The sequence below is a fragment of the Mizuhopecten yessoensis genome, unplaced genomic scaffold (genome assembly GCF_002113885.1).
Source record: "Mizuhopecten yessoensis strain PY_sf001 unplaced genomic scaffold, ASM211388v2 scaffold1579, whole genome shotgun sequence".
NCBI lineage: Eukaryota > Metazoa > Mollusca > Bivalvia > Pectinida > Pectinidae > Mizuhopecten > Mizuhopecten yessoensis.
In genome coordinates, this window is record NW_018404117.1 from 23,059 (window position 1) to 39,235 (window position 16,177).

General features: G+C 34.2%; 2 protein-coding genes across 2 annotated transcripts in view; both read right to left on the reverse strand.

The window, feature by feature from the left end:
* LOC110465225 overlaps window positions 1–7,697 on the reverse strand; it is a 21,301-nt gene extending 13,604 nt beyond the window's left edge. The window contains exons 1-3 of the mRNA XM_021520905.1: window positions 7,538–7,697; window positions 2,373–2,574; window positions 1,828–2,027 (exon numbers count right to left, since the gene is read on the reverse strand). Coding sequence (XP_021376580.1) covers window positions 1,828–2,027; window positions 2,373–2,574; window positions 7,538–7,589 — 454 coding nt within the window. The 5' untranslated portion in view covers window positions 7,590–7,697. The remainder of the gene's footprint in view (window positions 1–1,827; window positions 2,028–2,372; window positions 2,575–7,537) is intronic.
* A 5,721-nt stretch (window positions 7,698–13,418) lies between these two features.
* LOC110465378 (integumentary mucin C.1-like) lies at window positions 13,419–15,738 on the reverse strand. Its single transcript, XM_021521152.1, has 3 exons — window positions 14,877–15,738; window positions 14,002–14,112; window positions 13,419–13,585 (listed from the first exon to the last, which is right to left on the reverse strand). Exons 1-3 carry the CDS (start codon window positions 15,736–15,738, stop codon window positions 13,419–13,421), a joined length of 1,140 nt encoding a protein of 379 aa, XP_021376827.1.
* Window positions 15,739–16,177: the final 439 nt, after the last annotated feature.

Genomic DNA, 16,177 nt, shown 5'->3' on the forward strand with positions numbered 1-16,177 from the left:
ACGTAATAGAATAAACAACATAGTGTAGACACGTAATACAATATACCACCTTGTGTAAACACTTAATAGAATAAACAACATAGTGTACATACGTAATAGAATAAACAACCTAGTGTGAACACTTAAAAGAATGAACAACATAATGTAGATACGTTATAGAATAAACATAGTGTAGACACGCAATATAATAAACACCATAGTGTAGATACGTAATAGAATAAACAACATGGTGTAGACACGTAATACAATATACCACCTGTTGTAAACCCTTAATAGAATAAACAACATAGTATAGGCACGTAATACAATATACCACCTTGTGTAAACACTTAATAGAATAAACAACATAGTGTATATACGTAATGGAATAAACAACCTAGTGTGAACACTTAAAAGAATAAACAACATAATGTAGATACGTTATAGAATAAACATATTGTAGACACGTAATAGAATAACAACATAGTGTAGACATGTAATAAAATATACCACCTTGTGTAAACACTTAATAGAATGAACAACATAGTGTAGACACGTAATAGAATATACAACCTTGTGTAAACACATATAAACAGAAACGCAAAGGCTGTCAATATCGATACATTTTTAACGCGCACATATAAAGATATTCATCAACGAGTGATGATTGGTAACCATGTTTTTCTAACTCGAGTAATTTAATTTTCAAATCTTTTAAAGGCATAAATTTTACCGAGTGGCTTTTACATTTTGAAATTTAACTTGCGAGAGATAGCTAACATGATAATCAACCATCACAAGTTTAGGGACCTTCTTCTCCCACCTCTAAAATTACATCTAGAAAACCATGTCTCTCTTGGAAAACTGTATGCTGGTTCCGATCGGGGAAACAATTGCCGTGAAAATATGACGTCACAATTGAAGATGACGTCGTTAAGCATGATTACTTGACGTTATTAGGCGACTGGCCAATGAATTAACGTGTTCCAATGAGTCGAGGTTGGGTAAACCGAAAGTAGTTGTGGTAGAAATACTTTTTTACCAGTTATTAACTTAGAGTTCCATGTCCCAATACATATATAAAACTTATTCATTGTATAAATAAACTAATATGAATATCAATAAGGACCTTCGATAGATTATGATTGTTTGTTATTTATTCCCGTTCGGAAATGTACAAGTGTACCTAAGAGTTACAGTGAATATAACAGAGATGTAAACGCCGATCACGAACCTGATATTCTCTGTCTCACTTTACACTATATATATATATATATATATATATATATAAAATACAAATGGGGTCATGTCATTCCCAGTCGGGTTGTTTCATACTATTTAAGTGTAAAAAGAAATTATTCTTTTGTAAATAAAATACAACTTATATCAAGAAGATGACAACTATAATAGATACATAAATAGATAAATACAATAAAATAGAATGCAATATCGTTTTGTTTTTGTTTTACTAAAGTAAATTCAGTATACTAAAAGGTAATTCTTTTGAATAAGTTTACCAGTGTATATCGCTGACACCATAAAGCACTACCGAATTCTGAAAACATTCATTTTAGCATGGTACTGTTTTCATTTGGCATTCAAAGTGTTATTTGCATGCAAACAGGAAAATGCAAAACCCTTTAAGTGTGCAAACGGTTTTTGTTGAATTTGTCAAAATTATATTCATCTTAGTAGGTTTGTAAAGTGGCAATTACATGAAGTGAGGTATACATACCAGCATACCCAACGTTGCCGTTATAAATGGAACGTCAGATACCACTTTATTTATGGATTTTTTCCTATACAATATGTATGTAACCCGGTTAAATTAAGTCATACTCATACTACCCAGTGTTTTATAGCAAATTCCTTTCGACGCCCCAGAACAGTCCATTTTCCTCCATGTATACACCCCTGGTGCTAAAGGTATCCCGACACATTCTCCGGTGGTTCCGTTATCAAAGTTTGTGTACGTTTGCTGCACACCCTCGAATGTAGCACCGCTGGTAACGTTATAGTTCAGCCATATTTGGTAAATCCCTTGGTCACTGTTGATATAATACATAATAATGTACAAATTCCTCATTTCTGCAAAGTAAAACAGAAATTGGAACGGTATATCGTTTATTATTCTTTTAATGAAACGCCTTAATTACACTATATTTTTCAGAAAATATGTTTAATGATCCGGGGGAAAACTGATAATTCAATGTCCAACAATTCAATAAGTCTAAAAGGTATCATGGACGTTGCTATAGTTGACTGTTTATGATATCAGTTTATGATGAAGCGACTTTATTTTAAATATCTAATGCAGTAACATTAAAACAAAATACAAGAAATAATCTGGTCTAACGGAGTATGACAAAGGTATATTCATGCACCCAACTTACATTAAAGTCTTCGCAAGAGTGTTTTCCAGGTAGCTTTGAACTGTAGCATTTTCGATCGGAAACATGAGACCCCCTTGGTCTTTGCATATGTTTTGTATGCTGTCGAGGGTTTCTGTAGAGTTTACAAACCAAATGCACCAGTTCTTTGTGTTGTTCTGCATTAACAGCGAGTCCTCTGGACAAACAGAACACTCACACTGTCCTGGAGATACACACGATTCTTACATTATCATATAAATATACTCATAGATATGCATGATTAACAGCAAGATTGTTTAAAGACTCCGTTTTTTATGATATGATATAATTCGGAGAATATCTTAAGTATCGCTGTACTACTGCCTAAAAGTGCACCGACGCTTCGGAAACTTATTTTGCGGCATGCCTATATGTTTGATAAAGAATACATACCTTACGGGGAACTAAATATAAATAGAATAAATAAATAATTAACAACAGTGCTCTGAGCGTTAAAATGTCAGGGGGAAAAGTCCAGGATTCAAACTTTGGCTCTACTATCATATGCTATCGCTCCAACGAACCGAGTGAGATGTAACGAGTATCATAAGCCCGCCGCCTACATTTATAGCCAACGTTAGATCAAGACTGTATTGTTCGTTTCATTTGTTTCAACTACAAAGCTACTATATATATATATTTACTGAAATCATATAAACTTTGGCAACCTTAGGGGCTACTCTGCATGTTTGTTTCGATTTTAGAAAGACAGTTTCTAGATGAATGAAAGTTTCATAGTAGACATGGACACTGGGGGAAGCCCAGTAGGTCTAAACTGTATGTTTGTATACATTACCTGTGGACAGGTGAGCCTGACAGCTATATATAGACTTATATTGGTTACTTAATACAATAAGTATAAATGTGAAAAGTGAAACTGCAATCTCTATATCTGAATTGGGGTAAAAATTCAAAAATGTTGAATTTATAAGGCCATTGCATTTAAAGGTTTAGAAACAAACATACAGTATAGCCCAAACATTTGTAATTATATTGAAACATGTATCATGCCATCATTTATTTAGTATTCATATGTAGCAACATAAGTGTTAAGTACATTTCCTGGTGTAAAATACTGAGTGAAACCCTTCACCGTTATACATGACATAAGAAATCTTCAGAAAATTGAATAAAATATCTATGCAATGATCAAAACATCTTACTACATGTAATTATTCTAATCAATTTAACATATTAACCAGAACAACTTGTCTTTAACCGTAAGTTACTGTAAGTATAAATATCCAAAGCTTTACTGGGAAACTGTAAATGCGATAAAACATCGCTGTAATATGCAAGACAAATCAACGTAAGGAAAACTAAAAAATGATTAAGAAAATATAATTGAAACTTGGATCTGATCTGGGTTATGGATGCATGAATGTGATTTTTGGACCTGTGGGTTGAACAGCAGGTCTATCAAGTGGAATCTACTGAATAGAAATGTAAAATAGACCCAAGTGATACCACATCAGGTTTGACAGAACGAAAGAATTGAACTGATGACACTGATACTGAACATAAAAACATCAGGTATGGTGTGTAGAGCTAGTAGCTTTAAACAACCTGGCACTGAACCTGTGATTTTACACAAGAAAGAAAGCTGGGCTAGCTACCAACCATATTAGCTCAATGAAACCTGTGGTGAAGACAGCAGGTAGATATGCTCTGTAAGAAATGACTCGGTGAATACCGTGGATCTGAGGCGAAGAAATCGCCACTGAACCTGTGAAGCAAACAGTAGGTAAGACGGTTGATTATATCTGGGAGTATATAATACTAAACGAACGTACAGTAAGAGGCACACAATAAGTATTAAACTGGTAAACCATTAAGTTGACCTTGAGGAACAGCATCCCAAATGCCCTGATCATGAGTATAAACAGAATAAACAAGACATAGTGACATCAGCTTTCTAAATGAATTGACTCTGTGAACAACGTGCATTTGAAGAAAAGAGCGTTGCCACTGAACCTGTGAAGATAACAGCAGGTAAGACGGCATGATCAAAATTGGGAGTATACCACATTAAAACAATACTTCTTAGACAACCAATAGTTTACTCTGTTATACTATTAACTTGACATTGAGAGACCTCATCCAAGATGTAATGAGTACAAAACATACCATACAAGAACTCGTGATTAGATTGAATTCTTAATGAAAAGACTAAGTGAAACACGTGGATCATAACTTAATAGCTACAGTATACCACTGAACCTGTGAACAGCAGGTTAGACGGTATAAATGATAACATGTTGGATTATAAAACTTCAGTAAAAATAAGCAAAGATGCAAACATTGTATTAATCTGAAATAATTGACTTTGATTACCATGGATATGTTAAAATTAATGACAATAGAATCTGATTATAGCTGACATATAACATAACCACATTGTCTTCTCCATGGAGATAAACGGGGCTGGAGGGAGGGAGGGTCATCAAGATTGAGATGAAAATTACTGCCAGCCTCCAAAATCTTTTTGCGTAAACTGATGCTTAGCGTCACCTATCTAACTGACATTGATCATTAATGGTCACGTGATGTCTATAAATAGTTAGTATGATGACCTCATCTTTAACCATATGCAACTAAGCACATGGTAATCAAGTAATGACAAAATCTACTTAAAATTCAATTGATCTAATGATTTAAACACATGCATTCACATTATAAATTAACATCATCTACAACTAAAATACATAAAAATAAAAAGTATATGCAAACAATATCAATACCCAAAAATTAATAATTTATATTACAGTAATGAACTAACAATTTACAAAAAGTTATGCATCCTAACTCTGGAGGTCAAGGCGATAGAATACCTTAGATATAATTATTTGTATAAACTTAAATTAAATATTTTCAAATTATTCAGGGGAGGCCACTATATTCAGTATACATTTGAGTTCTTTAGTGTTTGCCTGCAGCGGGACGGTTGATCCTAAAATAGGGCATGTATTTGTTTGTGATACTCGAAACATTAAGTGATTCATGTCCCACTGCACTGTGGTCTTTTGTATAAACAGTAACATCCCTTTACATTTAGTTTTTTTTATGTAATTGAGGCACCATTGGACCATATAACGTCCATTGACAAGGTGACACAGTCGGTTGGAGCGGCGATAGTATAACAATCAATCTGAAGTCCGTTGTTCGAATCCCAATCTAGCCCCGATGACGTTATACACCCAGAATACTGTTGTTGATTATGTTTTGTTTATTTCATCTTTGTTACTTTCTAAAATACACGCATGATAAGGCTAGCATAACGAAAACGATTTGATCAAAGCTAAACATGCCGGAAAATGGCGTTTCCAATTGGTAGTAAGTGTTGTTACCAATGGTACAGAGATGCTTAACGTTAGAACGTAAAGTAGGCTTGGGAAACTAAGAAATTCACTTCTGATTATGGTTCGATTGGAAAACTGAGCAATTCACCTCCGGTTATAGTACGATGGGGAAGTATTTTTTTACGTTCGTAAAAGGTGTTAAAATGAGAGTTTAACAACATGAAAATAAAAAATGTTTTTAAGAAATATACATATTTTAAATGTTTTTAATAACTACAGATAAGTTTTGCCGTAATATGCAAAATAGGCAAACTTCAAACAGTAAATGATATTTGAATTAATAACAATTGTTCATTGAACATAAAGTGAATATGGTAACAATGGCATATAATTTACCATTTTTAATACCTTTGTGACTTTGTAATATATTTTATGGTGGCATATTCCTGCCACAAGTTAAATCAATTCGAAATAATTATGTCGAAAAATTATCAAAGAAGCAGCTAAAATATTATGATGTTATAAACAAAATGTGTATAGTTGAACAACACTTGTCATAGCTGTTCAAGTTATATCAAGAACCCTTTTTAAGACTTTTCGTAAACAGAAGCATTGCGTCCCTTATGAGTCATTCCTCGGATCATTTATGTTTGTCCTGTATATTAACTATCAACCCCACATCTTTAATTGTCGACTACTGACGACTAATATATGCATCTGGGGAAATGCTATAAAAGTAAAAAGGGAAGTCTGAAAATATATAAGCGAGAAACCAGAATTATTGATCAGTGTGGCTTTTTACACCTATTGGTCATATGTTCGGCACAATGAAGTGGGTTACTTTCACAAATGTATTTTCTACCCCCAGGCTTTACACATTTTCAAACATCTTAGCTCATTTTGTGTTATTACTTTCATGTTTTTTTCTGCAATTTCCTTTTCTGCGGTGTGGAATGTGCTAAACCGAATCTTGTTGAAGCGAAACTTTAAGAAATCTCATACATACCCGGGTCCTTTTCTATACATGTAATTAAACATGCAGTGATGTTTAATTTGATGTAACACATTTACATTTTGGGCAGGGTTGACCGTATGTAATGAGTTTTAGGCTCCATACTTAATCAAGTTTAGATTGAGACTTTCATCGTGTTAAGAAATATTGTTTCGGTACGTGTAATAAAAAGGAGTTCAACTAAATCGACGTCTGCTATTATCTGTTGAGCTGCCTCCATTTACATTGGTCATTTTCCTTTATTCTTGACCATACGATCTAAAGTCGTCATATTGCCCTATTAATCTGCGATAGAGGGCTGTCAAATTTGTTCAAATGAAATGCTTTGGTCGTCATTCAAAGTCACATGGGTAAGATATCTTAAAATCTATAAAATACTTCCTTTCAGGGAAGAGCCATTTAACATAAATTGTTAATATTTAATGATCACATAAAGACAAGCCAGCTTGGAGAATTTGTGAACCGCTTTGAGACGACCTACGAACTAGGTTGTGATAAAGGGGTATATAAAAACCTTTAATAATACTAATTATCATTATCATTATTAGAATGAATTGGTAGTAAACACTTTTAGACTCTTTCTTAGATATCATCGAAACACTTATAACTAATACGAAAAAAATTGTAAAAATATAGCTAATTATAATAAAATGTAACACAAAGTATATGCTGCAAAGGATGGACTCGACTGACGATATTGGGCTAACTATCAATGCTCAGTAGTGTTAGTGTAGAAATGTTGCCTTTAGGAACAGACACAGGTATTAACATGTTAATTAATGTTGAACACATTCTCATAGAAATTCATCTTGATATATACATCAAAAGTGACTTACCAGTTAGAATGATGAAAATTACCATCCTTGTTTTAAAAAGCCAGGATTCCATTCTAGTGATCAGAATAGGTGTACCCTCGACCCCGATGTGACTGAGCTCAGTTGGATTGCCGTTATATATTGTAATTTACCTTACAACAGATAACCAATAAGACACCTATTGACTTTTTCAGTGTCATATATTCTTTGGAATGAATTAACTCGATGACGGAAAAGCGCACTACGTAAATAGACTTTAAATTGTATTTGGCCTAAAACGATGTTTGTTTCTATAACATCTGCGCCGACGCAAACTATGTTTACATTTGTACTTTTTCAAAGCATTCTGAATTTTATAAAAGTTTAACTTTTAGATAACTGTGGTTTGTTCATCTTAGCATAACTTCTTCACCGCGAATTGAATGATCTTAAGGACTAGGTACATGTAAGGTCATAAAAGATATTTATATAATCAATAACATCAAAATTAAAACACCTTAAATGTTAAATTATGAAGAATGTTATACTTGAGCCGGGTTTCATTTGTTATTGATAAATGAAAATACTTGAATCTTTCAAAGGTTTTAAAAGTTATTTAGCGTCGCATTGATCATGATGCACCCGTGGAGGCGACTAATAAAGGCCCCCTGACGTATTTCGGGGTTTCGTCCTTGTCCTGCACTAAGGGACATTCATAAACCAAAATTAATCTGCTACCCGCATTGCAACACTCCATATGTATCATTCTTCTTTTCTTCCTAAATAATAATATTAATAGCAATTCGAGGTTCTTATATACCGCTTTATCCGTGGATATAGGGCCTTTGCAACCAGCCAATACCTTTCTCGATTGCCTTCGGAGCAAACAGCTGGTGCTGCCAGCTAACATTCAACAATTCTAGCACTGCCGAACCACGTACTCATTTACAGCTGAGTAGACTGGAACAAGCTAAGTATCTTGCTCAAAGATTCATCACAGTGCCGTGACGTGACTCGAAACCGCAACCCTTCTCTTTTAATTCGGCATTGTTTCCCTAGACAGCCGTCTTTTATGACGTCAGCAGTTTAACACTATCAGACCAACAAATCGACTATGATGAACTAAAACAATGACAATAACTAATTTGACAGGGTGAATTATAATGCTGACATGCCAAGACAATGACATTTAATAGTTTAGGTATTTTATAATATCTAATTAACATGTATAATCTATTGTTTATCTTTTCAACATTTATCTACCACTCAAATTCCATGTTCTCACCACGGTGGCATATTTCTGCCGTCGACCTACGAGTTACCTATAATTTCTGAGATATGTCGACATATTATCAGATTATGTATAAATAACGTCAATATAAAATAGTATTTTCAGAGATAAGTTTTCAGTGATATTTACCTCGTAAATAGTGAATAATAAAATGTAGCAAGTGGATGTACCATCAGAGCATTAACAGGATAAAAACTGATTTTCAAACCTACTTCATGCATGTTATTATCTCAACAAAATTAATCTTGAAAATTTGAAAATATGTCGACATTTTTAAAATAATAATGCCATACGTAAGTCGACTGTACTTTTTTGTATTAATGCTATGGTTTTTACCAGATAATGCTTCCCATCGAAGATTATAGGGAGAAAAGACAAAATACAAATGGACAGTATAATGTTTCTTTATAGCCTTATAAGCAGCGAGCACGACTAGTCAATTTTGTTTTGTTTTGTGACTTATTTTTTAGTATTATATATTTCTTTGATACCAATATATATAATATAATAATTATATTACATAAATTAAATCAACCAATACAATTAACACACCGATCAGCAGTTCCAATTCGAAGTTATTAAAACTCTTACTAACATTTTTTTTGAAACAAAAAGTGCATAAATACTAGTTTTACTTTTATTAACACAAGTGTGTTTTTTTAGATGATATCTATTTAAATACGTTTCTTTAAAATAAATATACCAGCATACATTCATACATGTATTAATTAATATTATTACAATATGGTAAATCTATTCGTATTCCGTTTCAATAAGTTATTTTAGATATTCTGTTCAAATACGATAAATCGATTTCGTACGTGTCAAAGTTAGTGCAAGTTCCTTAAAATAGTGCACACTAAAAAGAAAATCGAATGAAGAAACCTATTAAGAATACGTTGTTTATAATATGAGGTGGTTCTATCTATTCAAAGATATAAAAGCTTTTCAAGTGCTATTCGATATATCTGTTGTTCAAGTGTTTAAAGATAAATTTTCAGTTGGTAATAAAGAGTTTAAATAAACATGGTTGACATGTTAATTATAGACGACAGAATCACTTTGATGCCAAAAACATATTGTATACGTGGCAACTTTGTCCCTGTTTAAAATGAAAAACACGTATGTTCACACAAAGAGGGCCTATTGAATTAACAACAAAACTATGTGAATGTTATAATTGTCATTGATTAAAGTTCATTTACTTAGACGCTGTAAACGTGTTCTGAACCACGGGGTACCTGGTCCAGTAAGTTGCTTTTTTGTATTGCTACAGTAAAAAAAAAAAAACATTACCGTACAGACACATCGTCTATCATACTCTAAATAATATATATCAAGTGAGGTTCGATTTGTTTTTTTAAAGAACATATTTTAATGTTGTGCAGGTCATCGATTGTGTTATTTTTTTTTTATTGTAGATTAAAAACGTTAAACACAGTCAACTATTCCACAAGTCATTCAGCTACAGGTGAGAATACCAAAGAATAACCAAGTATCAACAAAGCTGTAATTCGAACTCAAAAAAGATAAAGCTAGGCCAAAACTATGAATAAAGGAAATGTTTACATAGAAAAAGAAAAATGAGAATATGACCAGATGTTCAGGAAGGGTAAGCGTCTTCTTCCTCGAAGACACCCGCCAAGTAAATAAAGATCAAATTCAAGCAATCACACGTTTTCGCATTGAGAACTCGGATTGTGACAACAAAACCACAAGGCACACTTATGAGCTACACAAAGGATCGACCTTCGTAGCAGAGAAACAGATATTAGCATATTTTCATGAGATCAGGATGGTGACAAGAAAAAAACCCCGGAAACACTGTGTTGTAAGTTTGTCCGTCAGCAGTCGACATCTATCAGAGAAGTCATGATATCGGAGCAACTGCGATGTGTAAAGACTGTAGGTAGGGGAAGTAGGGATGCAAAAAAGGGAAAGTTCCCGATCGGAAAGCCGAAGTCGTCCCGCTTATTGTACAGCTTACATATATGTAGTATTAAGCCATCCCTGTTGGTCAGGTAAAGATGACTAAAGCGACAGTAGAAGAGTCTGAAGAGTCTGTAGAATTATAGAGACGTAAAAACACATACCTGTTTATAACTCCGCTCTATCTATAAAGCACTGACCGACGTCATATTGTAACACGGAAACTTGTTTTTATTTTATAATTTTAATTCTACAGTGAACCAAATATGGCTATATATATTCCGCGGCAGTGAATTCACCAAAATTATTTTCACCAAATATTCAGTGCCTGTAACGTTTTATCTTTAAAATATATTTTGCTTTCCAATTTACCAAGCATCAAACTATACAAAATTTAGCCACATCATTAACTAGAAAATAATAATCAGTTAAACTAAAATGATGGTGGATGTTTTATTTATAAAAATAACAGAGCACAAGATATAATTTGAACATCAAAGTCCAGCGGTTATAGTTTTATTAATTACCTATTCAGCTTCACTGTCACAAAATTATGAATTTTGAATGCATTATGACCGAATTGATTTCTCGTAGCTATCCTATTCACATCGATTCGCCCCATACAGTGTAGGTGATGTCCGGCGGTACGTAACAACACTCGTTGGTCAAGTCGCTATACCAACGTGTATTACGTAATGTTGGTATGACAGCAGGTTTCACTTGCCGTAACAAGTACAATTCATAGTTATTTAAGAAATAACTAGTATTGTTTTGGAGGTTATAAAGTATATTCCGAAAAAGCCGTGTACTGTTTGTGTATAAACTACTACTCTGATTTACGCAAAATGTACATATGTTTCCCCCCAAAAGACATACAATACTTTTTGATCAATAGTTAACAAGTCTTTATGTATTTATACTGAAAAAAACATCTGTTTAGATCACAAATCAACATTGAGCTATAATTCCATTGTCAATCAACTTCAACCAATCAGAAGTTAAAATAATTAAAACAGCGCCCAACAATGCGGTATAGGACTTTATCTCTTTTTCTGTACTTATATTGTTTAAGTTATTTTAATCTATAGTAATACGATGTTACCTGAAGTCATTCATTGGGGAGTAACCAAAATTAAATGATTAAATATATAGCCCATAGCATTATGAACACATTTGGTGTCAGGAGTAAGGCAATGGACGTGGGGGGTGTCATCCTTTGCGATATATGGCTGATGGGGTGGTTGAAGCGGGGCCATTGGTGCTTATTGAGCCGAGTTAACAACTGATACGTGTCATGGCTGATCGACGTCATCTATAGAAAATAACTTCAGAACTTAAAGAGGAAGGCTTATTTGAACGCATGTAGTCTACATGTATACTATACACTTTGTCATGCCGTTACATGTGTTATTAGCCTGACCGTTGATTACATTTGCTATTACAGTCATAATTCGTAAAAAAATAATGACTAGAATTCTTACAGCATTTATAAATAGTTTAGTTAAAACTGGAATGTTTGACATTTTTATCTAAATAAATTATGTACATGATGTGTAAAAATATATACCATTACCAAACACTTATAATGTACAAATACAATTTGTTGAATGCAGCATTTAAATACACATTGACAATATCAACAACACACTGAAAAAATCATTAGAACAACAAGGTACAAAGGATTAGATTATGTGATCCATGTTTGCTATTTAATGTTTCAATATTGACTTTAAATTCAATGACAATAACAATGTTTATATATTTAAAAACAATTATATTTTCGTCGCCAAAAAATGAAAAGGTGATTGTTGATTTAACAGCTTGTTTATTTTAATTAAATACACAGCACAACATTTAAATAATACAGTGTTATTGATTGGTTATTTCTGCAGTGGCCTAGTTGTTGGTCCGAGGCCAGCTGATTTGGCCTGTGACAAATAACTAAGAAGAAAATCATGACAAACACAGAATTATTTATTGAATTAATATAGAATACGTTGATTCTCTTTAAAAATCAAAAAACAAAATAAACTTCTCCAGTCTGTCGATCCGTGACGCCTGTATCGACTCTTATATCAGAATGTCACTTTCAACTAAAACAATGGCCGTAAAATACTTTGTTTGTACAACCATTACGTGTAAGTATTGAATAAAACGTGTTGGCTTTCTACCAGGCACCCTGACTGACTGTCCAACTGTAAAAACCGTGTCGAAGATTTGTCTCTGTCCTGCAAGAAATACAAACCCTTCATCCCAATTTGATTCATATCGTTACTGAGGCAATTCCTCATCTGTCTTCCCCTGCTGGTGGGGGGTCGGGGAAAGATTACACCTGCTGTTAGCCACCGCATGTATCGTAGGAGGAGACTAATGGGGATCCCCCTGAAGCATTGAGGATTTGCTTTGGTGTCCTTTATTTGGGGACACTAAAGCAACAAAAATAAATCTGCTGCGCCCACTGCAATATTTGGGATCTTTATTTTTCTTTCTACTTCTAGCTACCTTTTATTTCCTTGCGCCTTGCTTGGCAACACCTCACTTTTCACTCAATAGCTTCTCACATCCGATCAGGGAATATTGTCTAAGCCGTTTCGGTGAAAGGTAAGGGCGTTATCTATTACGCCACCTGATCACCAAATATATATCACCTAATTGATCGATTGCTAAAAAACACAGAATTAAACGGTGATAATGTCATGAGATCTACTGTGATAATCGTTTTATTAAGTTAGCCGTTCCTCTGATAGTCCTCACGATGTCCGGTATTAAGATCAGTCCGAAGGGAACCACCATCATAGCAACTGCGACTAGTCCTACTGCTTTGGCGGACGGGCGGGGGTCAGGAGCGCTCGTCAATGTCCGCATGTGAGCTTCAAAGATAGAAACGAAAGATAGAATGTAATTCTCTCAACAATTCATTTTCGTGTGTTTATCATGCAATTATTAAGTTCAATTTTTTATGAACTAGTCCTTTTATATTCAACATGTGAAATCAAAATGAGTCATTCGTTAGTCCATCTTGTACTTGAATGTCCATACATTGTATTTTATTGTAGTCATTTTAACGCTTGTAACCCTTCCTTATATGACGTATTCACATTTGCTTTTCTTGATTTCCTGACAACCATTTCATAGTACACCTTTAATTGACACTTCAACAGGCATTTTGAATGGCCTTACATTCACTGTATATCGTCGTCTTATGAAACAAAATTATTTCATTCCCGCAAAAGAATAAAATAATGACTAATGTATCAATTATTCTACCCATAATGTTCTGATTTACCTGAAGTTTCCTTCACATCAACGAGTAGCGTATTCCTGATAGTTTGAAGCTTCGTATCTAGGTCAACTGCTAGGTTTCTCGCAGTACTGCTCCAGGGACAAAGGCAAACAGCTGCGAAAAATTAAATATTCGGAAAAAATAACAATTGTCTGACTTAAGTGTAAATGCATCATCAGTTGCTATAAAAGACGGTTAATATAGATCTTTTGCTAAATTTTACGGTCCCCTTTTTTCCAATCATTAAGTGTATGCACACAATGTTTCGGTTGATATAGTTAATACATCAATTTAAAAATGCAATGGCATATCGTTTCTAAACAAATATATTTATTTGCATCCGTCAATTATGAAAACCAACTGATGATATTCATAAATGCACAACGGTCTTAAATAGAGAAGTAATTTTACGTCCTGAAATGTCGATTCAAATGACAGCACTGTGCATGAAACGTGATGTTACGACGTATTACCATTACCTAAAATACCAGATGATTTCTGTAAATCATTTATGTTCAGCTAAGATGCCTTATCAACATTTGTCATACTTATACAGTATGTTTTAGGTTTGTTTGGTTTGTTTGTGTTTTACGTCCTATTAACAGCTATGGTTATCTAAGGACGTGCCAGGTTTTGGTGGTGGAGAAAAGCCGCAGTCCTCGGAAAAAACCCACGGACCTACGGCCAGTACCTTGCGACTGCCCAACGAAGGCCTGGAACCCGCGACTCAGTGGTGGAGGGTTAATGGTAGCAGAATGTCAGATGCCTTACAATATGAAGGAATGTATGTTTAGTTTTTGTTTATTTAAGATAAACAATCAATCGCTTACGGGATTTTATCAAGAATATCATTTTAGTCTGTTAAACACTTAACTTACTTGAACTATATGTTGATGTTTCCGTTGTTGTGGCAGTTGTTTCCTGAGTTGTATTAGTTGTTTCCGCTGTTGCTTTAGTTGTTTTCGGTGATGTTGTAGTTGTTTCCGGAGTTTTGGTAATTGTTTCTGGAGCTGTGGTAGTTATTTCCAGAGTTGAAGTAGTTGTCTCCGGTGTTGTGGTAGTTGTTCCCGGAGTTTTGGTAGTTGTTTCTGGTGCTGTGGTTGTTGTTTCTGGTGTTGTTGTAGCTGTTTCCGGTGTTTTGGTAGTAGTTTCCGGTGTTGTGGTAGTTGTTTCCAGAGTTGAAGTAGTTGTCTCCGGTGTTGTGGTAGTTGTTCCCGGTGTTGTGGTAGTTGTTTCTATTGTTGTGGTAGTAGTTTCCGGTGTTGTGGTAGTAGTTTCCAGTGTTGTGGTAGTTGTTTCCGGTGTTGTAGAAGTTATTTCCGTTGTTGTGGTAGTTGTTTCCGGTGTTGTGGTAGTTGTTTCTGTTGTTGTGGTAGTAGTTTCCGGTGTTGTGGTTGTTGTTTCCGGAGTTGAAGTAGTTATTTCCGGTGTTGTGGTAGTTGTTTCCGGTGTTGTAGTAGTTTCCGGCGTTTTGGTTGTTGTTTCCGGAGTTGAAGTAGTTATTTCCGGTGTTGTGGTAGTAGTTTCCGGTGTTGTAGAAGTTATTTCCGTTGTTGTGGTAGTTGTTTCCGGTGTGGTGGTAGTTGTTTCTGTTGTTGTGGTAGTAGTTTCCGGTGTTTTGGTTGTTGTTTCCGGAGTTAAGATAATTATTTCCGGTGTTGTGGTCGTTGTTTCCTCAGTACTAGTTGTCGTTGATATTGCTATCACTTTGTGAGTTGTAGTTATTCGTTGAGTAGTCATAGTTGTCATACAGGATAAATATAATAAAAAACGAAGTAATTATCTAACTTTATATTATATTCCAAGAATGAGTTACCTTTTATATAAAGATAGCCAGGCTATGTATCTTTTTATATCATTTAAGCGACCTATTTTATTGTATTCTAAAATACTTTAACCAAATGTAGTCATGGTGATATACTAACTTAAGTATCATGTTATTTTCTAGTAAATGTTATAAAAAGTTGTAATCACTGTATGTGTATTTGTTTGAAAAAGATAACGTATCAGCAAATGCATTTAACTCACAGGTACTTGCAGAACATAGGGCTATCAGGTTGTCATCACAACCTTTGTCTGACCATTTGAAGTCATGACTTTGCTTTATCCGCACGCAGTCTTGGTCCTGAGGGTCCGTATCATCGTTAGGCTGTCCCGATCGCCAGTTAAGAAATGTTAA